This window comes from Ranitomeya imitator, chromosome 6, assembly GCF_032444005.1.
Source record: "Ranitomeya imitator isolate aRanImi1 chromosome 6, aRanImi1.pri, whole genome shotgun sequence".
Classification (NCBI taxonomy): Eukaryota; Metazoa; Chordata; class Amphibia; order Anura; family Dendrobatidae; genus Ranitomeya; species Ranitomeya imitator.
Window position 1 is genome coordinate 168251344 of NC_091287.1, and position 15152 is coordinate 168266495.

At 43.0% G+C, this 15152-nt stretch overlaps 1 protein-coding gene across 2 annotated transcripts in view; it reads left to right on the forward strand.

The window, feature by feature from the left end:
• LOC138642238 (cytochrome P450 2C20-like) overlaps positions 1 to 15152 on the forward strand; it is a 126825-nt gene that overhangs the window by 24070 nt on the left and 87603 nt on the right. For both annotated transcript variants that reach the window (XM_069730290.1, XM_069730289.1), the window contains exons 2-4: positions 11716 to 11878; positions 11947 to 12096; positions 12205 to 12365. In XM_069730290.1, the coding sequence (XP_069586391.1) occupies positions 11716 to 11878; positions 11947 to 12096; positions 12205 to 12365 (474 nt within the window). The remainder of the gene's footprint in view (positions 1 to 11715; positions 11879 to 11946; positions 12097 to 12204; positions 12366 to 15152) is intronic.

Here is a 15152-nt window from a genome sequence, read left to right on the forward strand (position 1 = left end):
TGTAATAATTCCTCCATGGGAATTAAGTCCCAGGTCACATGGACAGAAAAGTATGTCCAATGCCAGAAAGGGGTTAATAAACAGCTTAGCTACACTAGTTTTATCTAAGCTTACTTGTGTCAGAAATGTATGAAATATATGTCCCCTTTAATCCAAGTGGCCAATCGGGGGTATCGGGGTTAATGTTAGCACTTCTTTTTGCTAGTATGTGTTGGGGGGATGATTAACCCCCGTTCTGGGCCCCACCCTTTTGTGACCATGTTAAATATTAATTATTGAATTATTATTACACTCAATTACTGTACTGAGCTTCGTGGAAGGTTTCGCTGACATTACAAAAAGCTATTTCTGTATATTTAGCTCAGAGTTAAAGTTAACACCATATAGAGAGAACACGTGCTCTATGGGACATATATATTCATGGCTCTTAGGAGGGGGGGCTGTCATTTGGGCCTTCTCCTTCACTCTCTACGGACTACAGACTTCACACGGATGGAATGAACAGCAGGTAGCCATGTGCTTCTTGGTGACTTCTACTCCATGACAGAGACAGATGCCATTTACCATTCAGAATCTCAGGAAAGATGGGGAACAAATGGACAATCTCTTCCCTAGTGGAAAGTCTCGCTGACATTACATTAGCTATTCCTGTATATTTAGCTCAGAGTAAAAGTTAACACCATATAGAGAGAACACGTGCTCTATGGGACATATATACCGTATATACTCGAGTATAAGCCGAGATTTTCAGCCCATTTTTTTGGGCTGAAAGTCCCTCTCTCGGCTTATACTCGAGTCATACCCAGGGGTTGGCAGGGGAGGGGGAGCGGGGGCTGTCTAATTATACTCACTCCTGGCGTGGTCCCTGCATGTCCCTGCTTCTTCCAGTGCTGCAGATTCTTCCTGTACTGAGCAGTCACATGGTCCAGCTCATTACAGCAATGAATATGCAGCTCCACCTCTATGGGAGGTGGAGCTGTATATTCATTACTGTAATGAGCGGTAACTGTGACCGCTCAATATTGGAAGAAGATGCAGCGGTGGAAGAAGCAGGGACGTGCAGGGACCGCGCCAGCAGTAGGTGAGTATACGGGGAGGGGAGAACTGCACTGTGCTGCGCGCTATTTACCGCTCCTTGTTCCGGTGCAGCCCCGTCTTCAGCGTCCTATGGCTGTGACGCTCAGGTCAGAGGGCGCGGTGACGTAGTCAGTGCGCGCCCTCTGCTGAACGTCAGTGCTGAAGACGGAGCCGCACCGGAACGAGGAGCAGGTAAATATTGAAAGTGCCAGGGTCCTGAGCGAAGAGAGGTGAGTATGTGATTTTTTTTTTATCGCAGCAAAAGCATATGGGGCAAGTGACTGTACGGAGCATCTTATGGGGCCATAACGCTTGTGCAGCACTATATGGGGCAAGTGACTGTACGGAGCATCTTATGGGGCAATAACACTTGTGCAGCACTATATGGGGCAAGTGACTGTACGGAGCATCTTATGGGGCTGTAACGCTGGTGCAGCATTATATGGGGCAAGTGACTGTATGGAGCATCTTATGGGACCATAACGTTTGTGCAGCATTATATGGGCCAAGTGACTGTACGGAGCATCTTATGGGGCCATAACGCTTGTGCAGCACTATATGGGGCAAGTGACTGTACGGAGCATCTTATGGGGCCATAACGCTTGTGCAGCACCATATGGGGCAAGTGACTGTACGGAGCATCTTATGGGGCCATAACGCTTGTGCAGTATTATATGGGGCAAGTGACTGTATGGAGCATCTTATGGGACCATAACGTTTGTGCAGCATTATATGGGGCAAGTGACTGTACGGAGCATCTTATGGGGCTATAACGCTTGTGCAGCACTATAAGGGGCAAGTGACTGTATGGAGCATCTTATGGGGCCATAACGCTTGTGCAGCACTATATGGGGCAAGTGACTGTATGGAGCATCTTATGGGGCCATAACGCTTGTGCAGCACTATATGGGGCAAGTGGCTGTATGGAGCATCTTATGGGGCCATAACGTTTGTGCAGCATTATATGGGGCAAGTGACTGTACGGAGCATCTTATGGGGCCATAACACTTGTGCAGCACTATATGGGGCAAGTGACTGTATGGAGTATCTTATGGGGCCATAACACTTGTGCCGCATTATATGGGGCAAGTGACTGTATGGAGCATCTTATGGGGCCATAACGTTTGTGCAGCACTATAAGGGGCAAGTGACTGTACGGAGCATCTTATGGGGCCATAATGCTTGTGCAGCACTATATGGGGCAAGTGCCTGTATGGAGCATCTTATGTAGCCATAACGCATGTGCAGCACTATATGGGGCAAGTGACTGTACAGAGCATCTTATGGGGCCATAACGCTTGTGCAGCACTATAATGGGGCAAGTGACTGAATGGAGCATCTTATGGGGCCAAAACCCCTATGCAGTATTATATGGGGCAAGTGACTGTATGGAGCATCTTATGGGGCCATAACGCTTGTGCAGCACTATATGGGCAAGTGACTGTATGGATGATCTTATGGGGCCATAACGTTTGTGCAGCATTATATGAGGCAAGTGTCTGTATGGAGCATCTTATGGGGCCATAACGTTTGTGCAGCACTATATAGGGCAAATATCTCTATGGAGCATCTTATGGGACCCTTATTTCCCTTTATGCAGGATTATATGGGGCATATTTTAATATGGAACATCTAATGGGGCCCATCAAACTTTATGGAGCATTATATGGGGCTCCTGATTCAATATGGATATTCAAAAACACTTAACCTACTGATGTCTCAATTAATTTTACTTTTATTGGTATCTATTTTTACTTTTGAAATTTACCGGTGGCTGCTGCATTTTCCACCCTAGGCTTATACTCAAGTCATTAAGTTTTTCCAGTTTTTTGTGGCAAAATTAGGGGGATCGGCTTATACTCGGGTCAGCTTATACTCAAGTATATACGGTAATCAAGGCTCATAGGAGGGTGGGGGCTGTCATTTGGGCCTTCTCCTTCACTCTCTACGGACTTCAGAATCCACACAGACGGATTGAACAGCTGGTATGTGAGTTAGCCATGTGTTTCATGATGACAGAGAGAGATGCCATTTACCATTCAGAATCTCAGGAAAGATGGGGAAAAACTTTGATATGGACAAATAGACAATCTCATCGTAACTAATTCACATATTTTATGTTTTGCTGCAATGATGCTTTTTGGTGGACAATCCAATAAACCACTACATTTTTTATGAGACATCTGGTAAAGAGTCCTGATTAAATAAATATACGAAATAAGCATATTTAACATAACTGAAAAGGGCCTGGAAGTCTAAAGAAAACAACAGTTGTGGATAATTGCAGAATCCTTTCTATGGTGAAGAAAACCTATTTCACAAAATCCACTCAAGTGAAGAACAGTCTCAAGGAAGTAGTTGTTTCAGTATTGTAGTCTTCCATAAAGAAAAGATTTCATGAGAGCAATTATAGAGTGTTCACCACAAGATGAAAACCATTAATCAGCCTTTAAAATAGAAAGGCCAGATTAGATTTTGTGAAAAAGCATCTGAAGAAGCCAGCCCAGTACTGGAAAAGCATACTTAGGACAGAACAGCTGATGATCCAAAGCAAAACACAACCATTGTAAAACATAGTGGAGGCAGTGTAATGGCATGAGCATGCATGACTTCCAGTGGCTTTGGGTCACTGGTGTTTATTGAAAAACCATGCGCACATTTTTGCGGATTTTTATGCGGACCTATATTCCTCTCAGGTAGATGGGTCGGTGGAGGACACGGTGGCGTTCCTTGAGGAATTGGAGCTCCCAAGGCTGAGTGACATAGATAGAGAAGATTTGGAAGCTCCCATCACGGAGGAGGAGTTGGGTCGGGCACTGCAGTCTATGGCTAATGGGAAGGCACCTGGCGTAGATGGATTTCCTGCTGAAATGTATAAAAACTTTGGGGAAGTGCTGATCCCTAAATTAAGGGTACTTCTGGAGGAGGCTAGGAGTGGCGGTCGTCTACCGGCATCTATGCGGGAGGCCATAATAGTGGTGATTCTTAAGGAGGGGAAGGACCCGACACAGCCGGATTCATATCGGCCAATCTCCTTGCTTACTACAGACGTTAAACTTCTGGCTAAGGTGTTGGCGATGAGGTTGACAAGTGTTATTTCCGGCCTGGTGCACTCAGACCAGTCCGGCTTTATGCCTGATCGGTCCACTGCGATCAACTTACGAAGGCTGTATATGAATTTGCAACTCAGATCCAACAACTGTGGCCAGAGAGTTATTGCATCTTTAGACGCTCATAAGGCGTTCGATAGTGTGGAGTGGGGATATCTCTGGCAGGTGCTCCGGAGTATGGGGTTTGGACCACAGTTCATATCCTGGATTCGACTGATGTACTCGATGCCGATGGCTAGGGTTAGGGTAAATGGGGAGTTATCACGGAGCATACAACTGGCTAGAGGGACGAGACAGGGGTGTCCGCTCTCTCCTCTTTTGTTTGCTCTGGCTGTGGAACCACTGGCTGCTAAGCTTCGACGGTCTGATGAGGTGACTGGGTTTAAATATGGGATGATTGAAGAAAGGGTGGCGTTGTATGCGGATGACATTCTGCTATTTCTGGCTGACCCGGGTACGTCCTTGGAGGGAGCCATTGGGATTATTGAGCGTTTCGGATCGGTGTCAGGACTTAGTATAAACTGGAGTAAGTCTGTCTTGTTTAAGGTGGATGATGATGGTGGGGAGCCACTATAGGATGGGCGACTGGAGGTGACTAGCCAATTTAAGTACCTTGGAATATGGGTATCTATGCCTGTTACTGACTATATACATAGAAATCTGACTCCAATCTTAGGTGTTCTTAAAGCGAAAGCGGATGCTTGGCTTAAACTGCATTTATCTGTGGTAGGTAGGGTGAATCTTATTAAAATGATTTTGATGCCAAAAATACTGTATATTCTTCATAATGCGCCAGTTTGGATACCACGTGGGAGATTTAGACAGATTAACTCTCTGTTCAGGAATTTGATATGGGGGAGACAGCATCCGCGTATCAAACTGGAGACACTTCAGCGACCCCAGGAAGATGGGGGATTGGCATTGCCTAACCCTGAAATATATTTTCTTGCAGCCCAGAGTCAGCATTTAAAAGGCAGGGCGCATGAAGGGTCATCTGGGGCGGTACAGCGGCTGATGGAAGTGGTGACAAAAAGAAGGCCAGTGGTACAATGTTTGGAGGATGGATCCCTGGGGGCTCTGGGGAAATTATACCCGACTGTGTTGTTGATACGCAGGCTGTGGGGTAGGCTGAGACATATACGGGGGGTCACGGATTTGACTAGCTTCTCACCGCTATGGCATAACAGCAACTTACAGGAGTTTGAGGCACTGGGGGTACTGACAGAATGGCAAGTCAAAGGGATTCAATACGTGTATCAAATAATTGAGCGAGGTGAATTGAAATCATTTTCCCAATTACAGGCGGAATTTGGTCTTGGGACTGTGGGGGAATTTCAGTATTTGCGGATGAGGCATGCTTTTGGAGCTCAGAGTAGAAACGGAGGTATTGGAATTCAGAGGGATATAGTACTAGAGTATGTGTGTAATGAAGGGACTACTGGGGGAGTCATATCTACTTTGTATAAAGATCTGTTGCACACTTTCCTATTGGGGTTTCCAATAATGGCGAGAGCTAAGTGGGAAAGGGATCTGGGTCCAATGGAGAATGAGACTTGGGAGTCGGTACTAGAATGGGTCCCACGATTGTCACTGAGTGAACCGTATAGACTGTCACAGCTCTATGTGATACACAGGGTTTATAAGTCACCGATGGTGCTATATAAGGCTGGTTTGCGTGATGATTCTGAATGCCCGAGGTGTAAAACTGCAGATGCTGATATACTCCATATGATGTGGACGTGTCCGAGACTGGCTGCTTTTTGGGTGGTAGTTTTGAGTCGTATGGAAGGTGCGTATGGATGTAAGGTGCCAAGGGATCCTATAGTGTGCTTGTTGGGATGCGTGGATGAGATTGGAGTGGATAACAACCTGAAGATAGCTATTGCCAGATTGTTATACATGGCTAGGAAGGTAATAGCTCGAAATTGGATTAGGGAAGAACCGCCGTCAAGAGGAGAGTTCCTCCAGTATGTGAAGCAGGGCCTGACACTGGAAAAGGGGTTTTATAAAAAAAAGAGGGAAAATCGAAATGTTCAATAAAATGTGGTCTCCGTGGATTGCTATGGGATAGGGGTATTATAGAGGGAGAGTTAATTAAGGTTCCTAATTAATGGTAATGTTAAATGTGGCTTATATTATTGGCCGAGGGATTAGATAGTATATTGGTCTAATGATGGAAGTGCTAACCAAGGTGAGCTGCTTTGTTGGGTGGGGTTGGGGGGTGGTGGGATTGAAGGTGAATGTTTGAAGGGGGGAAAAAAGCTTTGTATTGAAAATAAGAATGTAACATGTCATTTATCTTGTTATTCTTAATAAAAATTTATTTGAATCAAAAAAAGAAAAACCATGCGCAGTACAGAGAGCCGGATCCAGCTAAAAAACGGATTCAAATGGCAAAAAAGAAAAAGTAGGCGCGCACTTACCCTGTTGCGGTGAATATCACTTTATTAGGACATATAAACAAACGGATAGCAGGGAGGGATAGAGTCAGCCACGGACAACGATCGTTTCGTGCTCTACGGCACTTCAACGGGTCCTAATGCTGAGTGGAACAGGAAGGAGTTTTATAGACCCATCTGGATCCCAGACTCCTCCCCCTGGACTCCAAACATAAACAGTGTTACATTTAAAACAAAATGGTATTAAAAACAACAATAATAAAATAGCACATGCTGAGAACTACAAATAAACCGAATACAGCTTTTAGAAACCAAGATTGAGACACTTTTATAAGAAAACCGACATGTCGACTTTGTCATTTAAACCAGATGGTCCTGCTGCGTCTGCGCGCAGGATCCATCTGGCTTCTCTGCGCAGCAGGAGGCGGCGCAAATCCCCTCCTCCCTCAGGCAACGAGACCCGCTCCAAACCCGCAAATCTTAGTACTTGGGCATCTCCTGCATGGCAAGTGTGTAGATGGTCTATTAACCTTGGAGCTCCTTTCCCTGTTCTAATGGAGTAAAAATGCTCCCTAATCCGAACAAACAGTGGGCGGAAGGTTTTGCCAATATAGAAGCGTCTGCACGGACAAAAAAGAACATAGACGACATGGGTAGTCCTGCAAGAAATAAAGTCCCGTACAGTGTGCTGGATATGACCTACTCTAATTCTATTACCTGTATGATGGTACTTGCAGAAGTTGCAACCCCCGCATGTGAAGTTGCCTTTAGGGATACTATCTGTGAGCCAATTATTTTTGGTAGTGACAAAGCAGTTGCGGACTATGCTGTCTCTAATGTTTGTACTGCGACGGCTAGCAAAGAGAGGTCCCCTATCTATTATTTCTTTGAGGTCAGTATCTTGACGTAAAATACACCAATTTTTACGTATGACGGTTCTGATGTGGTTGTCAAGAGGGCCAAACTTGAAACTGAAGACAAACTTTTTTTCTTCTTTTTGTCTTTTTTTGGAGGTGGTGGAAACATCCGTGGCTGCTGCTTTATCGTAGGCATTTTTTAAAATAGATGGGGGGTACCCACGTTTCTTAAATCTTCCAATCAAATCGACTGACTGCTGCGCAAAACCTGCAGGATCACTATTGATTCTCTTAACCCTAAGAAGTTGACTATAGGGCAGAGATCCCTTCATGTATGGCGGATGAGCACTGTTATAATGTAATAAAGAATTACATGCCGAGGGTTTACGATATACTCTAGTGGAGATCCCCCCGTCCTCAATGCATAACTGGACATCCAAAAAGACCAAGTTGGTGCCTCCAAATTGCGAGGTAAACCCCATGTTCATGGTATTGGATGTCCCCAGGTACCTCACGAACTCCGTGAAGACATCCTGGTGCCCATCCCACACCATGAACATGTCATCCACATACCTAGCATATAGCTTGATATGTCGAAGAAATGGGTTTTTGTTGGAATAAATATATTCCTCCTCAAACCTCGCAAGAAAGAGGTTTGCCAGGGTACATGCGACGGGGGTACCCATAGCGGTACCCACCGTCTGCAGGTACCACTGGCCGTCAAAAGAAAAAGCATTGTGTTCTAAAATGAACGAGAGTCCATCACAAATGAACTCCACAGTGTCATGACCAGTGGGAGTATTCTCCAAAATGCTTCTAATTGTTTCCACCCCCAACTTTTGTGGAATACGTGTATAAAGACTTTCGACATCAATCGAAGTCAGAGCATATGATTCCTGCCATTCAAAATCCTTAATCACATTCAGAAAGTCTCCCGTGTCTTTAATAAACGAAGGGACATCCAACAGCAGGGGGCGCAGCAGCCAGTCGATATAAGAGGAGATAGGCTCAGTTAACGAACCAACCCCTGACACTATGGGACGGCCAGGGGGGGCTTCCACTGATTTGTGTAATTTCGGTATGTGATACCAATGTGGGCGTCTCGGAAAATCCGGTAGTAGCTTTTCAGCCTGTTTACAAGAAAACACCTTTTTATCCACAAAATCTCTTAGCAACGAACGCAAGAGATTTTTAAATTTTACCGTAGGGTCCCCCTTAAGCTTCAAATACGTTGTATCATCTGACAACTGTCTCAATGCCTCTGTTTTGTAATATTCTCTTGTAAGCAGCACCACGTTGCCACCTTTATCCGCACTACGGACAATCACATCAGACCAGCCCTGTATTTCACCCAAAGCTTGTTTTTCCTTTAAAAGAAGGTTTTCTATGGGCTTTTCATATATTAAAGCCTCCATGTCTTTTAAAACCTGCGATTGGAAAACATCTACAAGATTACCTGGGGCTACTGGGGGCATATAGGTAGATTTATTACCTCCAGTAAAAGGTGCAGTTACTTTATCTTTATGACTTGCAGAAACCGGAGTAATGCTCATAGAATCCAAAAGGTCACGGGTCTCTTCCCGCACATCACCAAATGGGTCCTCTGTGACAAAAAAGCCCAGGGGACCCACATGGCAAGGTGACTCACCTGGGAACACTTCACGGGGGGTGGCATGGTTACTAACTGCAGAAAACGACTTAAACAAATGGATCTTGCGAACCGCCTTGAAAAGGTCGATTTTAAAATCTACCAGATTAAATGGTTCTGCTATACAAAAATTCAATCCTTTGGACAACACCGACAGATGTGCTTCACTCAAGGTTCGTGGGGTTAAATTAACAACCGCTACTTCGTTGGCCGCCACGAAACTTGCCGCCTTTTTTTTGGAGTTTCTTCTGCCATTTCTCCTACCCCCTCGGCGCGTCCTGCGTCTAAAGGGGAAACACCTGAGATAGATGCTGGTGGCAATGGCATTTGGTTTTTAGATGTACAAGGATCCTCGGTAGCACTTGAGTCTGCGTCTGTTGTAAGGTAATCTTTTTTATTTTTGTTCTTTTTAAACAGGGACTTGTTACGTCCTTGTCCCTTGTTCTGATTCCATTTGTTGCGGGATCTGCGATGGCCTTCTGATAGGCTGCCTTTATTCCAAGTAAAAATTCTGTCTGTTTCAAAATCAATTTTGTCTCTTATAAATTTGTCTCTTTTCCTTTGCTTTATCTCATTTTGCAAAATGACCAGTTTTGTATCCAGTTTTTTGTCAATAATTGACCATTGTGTGTCAGACAACCTGGTTCTCAATTCTTCTTTAGTTTTAGTAAGTTCGGCTTTAGTGGCTTCATAATTAATAATGTTTTGCTTCAACACGAGGCGGAGTAATTCCTGGGAGCATTGTAGTAAGATTTTCTCCCACTCTTTAATGAAGGATACATTATCTTTATATTGAGCCATTTCTTTTATGACACGCAGTCCTCGCGGTACTCGACCGCACTCCATGTAGGACTTCAAAGAATTATTTGTCCAAAACAAATTTACCTCTCTTTCTGCGGCCATAAATAGTTTGTGTTCCAGCGTCTTTGTGCTAAGTGAAAAAACGTTGTCGTGTAGTTCACATTCAGAAAAATAAGCATCCACATTTTCCCTCCCTGCTAGGAGTCCATGTGATAAGGAAACAGCCTCGGGCTCCATAGCTATGGAGATCCGAACAGTGCTAACAAGCAAAAGTCTGTTAATGATCACCTGGTGCAAGGGTGTGAGCGACCAAGCGTGCTGGTAGTGTGTACAAAGAAAATCAAAATGCAAAGTCCAATAGTAGAGAAAACACACATCCGCACTGCTCAAAGGTCCAACTCAGTGACCGTATTATAATATCGGTCTAGCACCACAGAAAGTGATACTGGCTGTATGAATCCTTTACACCTGAATCAACGGGGTGCTGCTGCCAGGAAAAATGTGTGCAGAATCCAAATGGCAAAAAAGAAAAAGTAGGCGCGCACTTACCCTGTTGCGGTGAATATCACTTTATTAGGACATATAAACAAACGGATAGCAGGGAGGGATAGAGTCAGCCACGGACAACGATCGTTTCGTGCTCTACGGCACTTCAACGGGTCCTAATGCTGAGTGGAACAGGAAGGAGTTTTATAGACCCATCTGGATCCCAGACTCCTCCCCCTGGACTCCAAACATAAACAGTGTTACATTTAAAACAAAATGGTATTAAAAACAACAATAATAAAATAGCACATGCTGAGAACTACAAATAAACCGAATACAGCTTTTAGAAACCAAGATTGAGACACTTTTATAAGAAAACCGACATGTCGACTTTGTCATTTAAACCAGATGGTCCTGCTGCGTGTGCGGTATTATAGAGGGAGAGTTAATTAAGGTTCCTAATTAATGGTAATGTTAAATGTGGCTTATATTATTGGCCGAGGGATTAGATAGTATATTGGTCTAATGATGGAAGTGCTAACCAAGGTGAGCTGCTTTGTTGGGTGGGGTTGGGGGGTGGTGGGATTGAAGGTGAATGTTTGAAGGGGGGAAAAAAGCTTTGTATTGAAAATAAGAATGTAACATGTCATTTATCTTGTTATTCTTAATAAAAATTTATTTGAATCAAAAAAAGAAAAACCATGCGCAGTACAGAGAGCCGGATCCAGCTAAAAAACGGATTCGGTGCATCAGTTTTTCACAATTTACGCCGGATCCATTTTTTAGAAAATTTGCCGGATTTAGCCTGAAACCAAAAACCTGATGTGTGAAAGCAGCCTTACTGCTCCTGCCATGTTGTCATGTGCAGTGAGTCCTCCTTTGTTGTCCTCTACTCTGACCTGACACACTGAAGTTCCTGGAGTAAGAAAGGTACAGTGGTCTGCTAAGCTTATAGAGGAATAGTCACTATTGGAGCACAACGTGCAGGAGGACAAAGACACAAGTCAGTGAGCGCTTTCATCATTCTGATGGGAAAGCATTCATTGGCCAACATTCCTCTCTTTCTGCATTACACATTCCTTTTTCAGTGTTCACATACAGTGAAGTGCAACAGTTATGCACAGTAAATTCAACGTAGTTTACAATACAGTGCTAGTTTATTGAGGAAAACTGCATCCAATCGAAGGTGGTGCCCTGGTCGGTTGCCTTCCTTGGCTACCCCTTGTCACAGCACTGGTTACTATTAATGATGTGATATAATACAATTACATGCAGCTATTTAACATTATTTTTAATGTCTTAAATTGTCCCAATTCAAAGGAATATTTATTTTCTAGTTTGGATCAAAATATGGCCCAGTCTCCATGGCATATTTAGGACCTAAGAAGGTATTGATACTGAATGGTTATGACGTGGTGAGAGAAGCTTTTCTTGATAATGCTGAAGTGTTCAGTGATCGACCAAGACTTGCAATTCCGGAGATGGTCTTCAAAGGTCATGGTAAGTTTATACGACACCAGAAAAATCTAATTTCCTAGAAGAGTGTATTCAATCTCTTTATGATATAGGGCTGATCTTTACTAATGGAGAGAGATGGAGGCAAATGAGGCGGTTCACCTTAAGTACTTTAAGGAATTTTGGAATGGGAAAGAGAAGTCTGGAGGCACGTGTACAAGAGGAAGCAAGGTGTTTAGGAGAAGAATTCGAGAAAAGAAGCGGTATGAGAATTTTTTTTTTTATTTTGACAATTTTGACTTTATCTCATTTTATACCGGCCGTGTATTTTCTTTGCCACACTTAAGTAGATGTATTTTATGCTTTCATAGGAACATTTTTTGATCCCACCTTTTTAATCACGTTGGGTGTGTCTAATGTTGTTTGCGCCATTGTCTTTGAAGATCGTTATGATTACGAAGATAAGGATTTTTTAGACATGCTTGCTCTTATGAAGGAAACTTTCCAGAGTGTGACATCATCATGGGCTCAGGTTAGTAATGTATACATTTAAGAGAACCTGTCATCATGAAAATGCAGTTCCCTCTGCCGGCATCATGATATTGGGCTGGGGGATCTGAGTAGATTAATATACAGTTTTGTCAGAAAAGATTCAGTATAATCTGTATTTTCATCATTTGAACCTCTTCTCCTTCTGGGATTTTTGGTCCAATGGGCTGTCCTATCAGTAACTGATAGCTGTCTTTGTAGGCACACATACATTAAGACTTAAACAGTAACTCTTGTGCCCTGTATGTTACTAACATACAGTCATGTGAATATTGTACTTAAATATTACTTATTTTTGTATCATATATGGTACTGTATTACTGCTATATTTGTACATTATAAGCCATTCCTGTTTTGATACCTATGATTTTCCAAGCTTGCTTTAGTGTTAACAATTTGCCTATTTTATTGTACCAATTATTTAAGGTCTATTCTGAAATCATATTCCTTGCACAACATTAAAAGGCATTAGTTCATTTTTTGAGCAGGTTTGCAAAATTTTTGTTTTTGACATCATTCTTTTATGGCTACACCATGACTATTGTGAGACACCTTATGGGTGACCAAAATTTTCTAGGTTTGAGGTTAAGTGCAATTCTGCTAAGTAGTTCGCAAAAGAGGTCCAACGGCATCAGATATTTTGCAACTTGCTTGATGCACTGCCCTCTGGGTCGCAGTGTGATCACATTCACTTGTATTGCTCTGCAATGTAGCAGCAAAATCTATAGAATATTAGTTACGTGACAGGAGTCACTGCCAAAATCACAACAAAGCCCTAGACTGTTTTTAAGTTTTTTAATGTTTAAAACCCGTGATCAAAGTGCAGGTATATCTGTAATGCAATGCTTTTATTCAACTACAGCTTAGATTGACATTGTAATTCTGCCAACAATATATTCTGGGTATATCCTCCCTACCACAAAAGTACTTACATGTTGCGAAGAGTACAAATCATATCTTAAAGGGAATCTGGCAGCAGGATTTCACAACCCAAACAATTTATATATGCATGTGGATATTTTAAAATGAAATCTAACAATAACTTTACGTGACCAGTCTGTTCATCCATTATTAAGAAAACAGTGTTTCAATTGATATGCAAATGAGGCTTTGCATCAGATGCATCTGTCATCACTCCAGCTCTATTCCCGCTCAGCGCCGCCTTATCATGCTTGACTGATGACTCCTTTGCTTAAAGTCACACAGCATAGAGGCTGTCAATCAAACAGAAGGAGGTGGCGCTGAGCAGGGAATAGAGCTGGAGTTGCAGAGTCTCAGATCTACAAATAGATTTTAAGCCTCATTTACCTGTCAATTCAAACACTGATTTCTCAGTAATAGCAGAACAGACTGGCTTTGTAAAGATATTGCTGGACATGTCTGGGAAAGAGCTATATGGGTATATAAATAGTTTGATGTGTAAAATTCTGCTAACAGATTCCCTTTAACCACATACTGTCACCTCATTGCCTTTTCATGTTACTGCCTTGGATGTGCTACATTTTATTAGCACTTAAAAAGGCAATGATTATTCACATCGAGATTGTGGTCACAGGGGGCCGGACTGGCCATCTGGCAATTCTGGCAAATGCCAGAAGGGCCTGTCTGGTCATGGGCTGCCTTGTCTGTTACGTTGTTAACAGAATTGGTGTTCTCAAGATACCCATACTGTTAAGAGCTGTGATGGAGCACAAAGTTGCTGACTCTGTCACTTACCCCATAGGCCATGGGTATCATTAGACATATTTGGCTTGTAAAAAATCTCCATCCAGGGTAATATTAGTAATACATCCCATCTGGTTCATGGGGACGAGGACAACATGGGCCTGTGTGATTTCAAATGCCAGGGCTGAATTTCAGCCCCAGTCCGTACCTGGGTACCACTGTCTACCAGCATAGTTGTAGCAGGGAAAATGGAGAGCTATCAGTGTGTGATGTGATCAATTAACTCTGTGCATGCTGCAGTCAATAGCAACCACTAAATGAAATGGTGCAAGAGAGTAAGATTGTTACCTCTTCCACGCCATTGCTCCATGCAGTGCAATCACGAAGAGCTGGTGGTTGCTTTAACAATTAGGCCTAACATTGATCTTCAGTGTGACTTAAATCAAACCCTAAAAAATTGTCCATGGTTTAATTTCTTAATGAATTATCACATTCATGTACATGATTGCGGGGTTTTCTCCACACAAGTATGATACCAGCTATAATAGATAGCCATCATCTGTGTCTAAAAGCAGCAGCCAGAGCTGTGCTCCGACTGCTGATTTTAACCAGTTAAACAATTAATTCTAGAAAAAACAGTCCTTTATTCAATTACATTGCCGAAAAATAAAAAATGTATGGTACCTGGAAGGTGACAAACGCAAACAAATATGTGGACCTTAAGGCCAAAGAATATCTGTTCCTCAAGGGGTTAAATAAACATTTGAGAAGACCCATATTAGCATTTCTTTTATTGCTATGGTTTGCTTAATTATTGTGCTGTTCTGAGAGGTTGAGTACTGTATCTGGAACACATTAAAATAACAGTCGTGGGGGAACTGTTGTGAATTCTGCTCTTGGGTTCCCTCCAGTGGTTGTAGGTGGGAATGCAGTTGTCTCTGACTCGCAGTCCTGGCCAGGTGTATCGGATGATTACAATTCTGACTGGGATATTTAGGTGTGCAGGATCCTTTAGCCCTTTCCAGTTGTCAATGTTCCTTGTGAAGTGTTGGATCACTTTCTGGCTTCTCCTGCTTGCTGCCAAATTCAGCAAAGATAAGTGTTT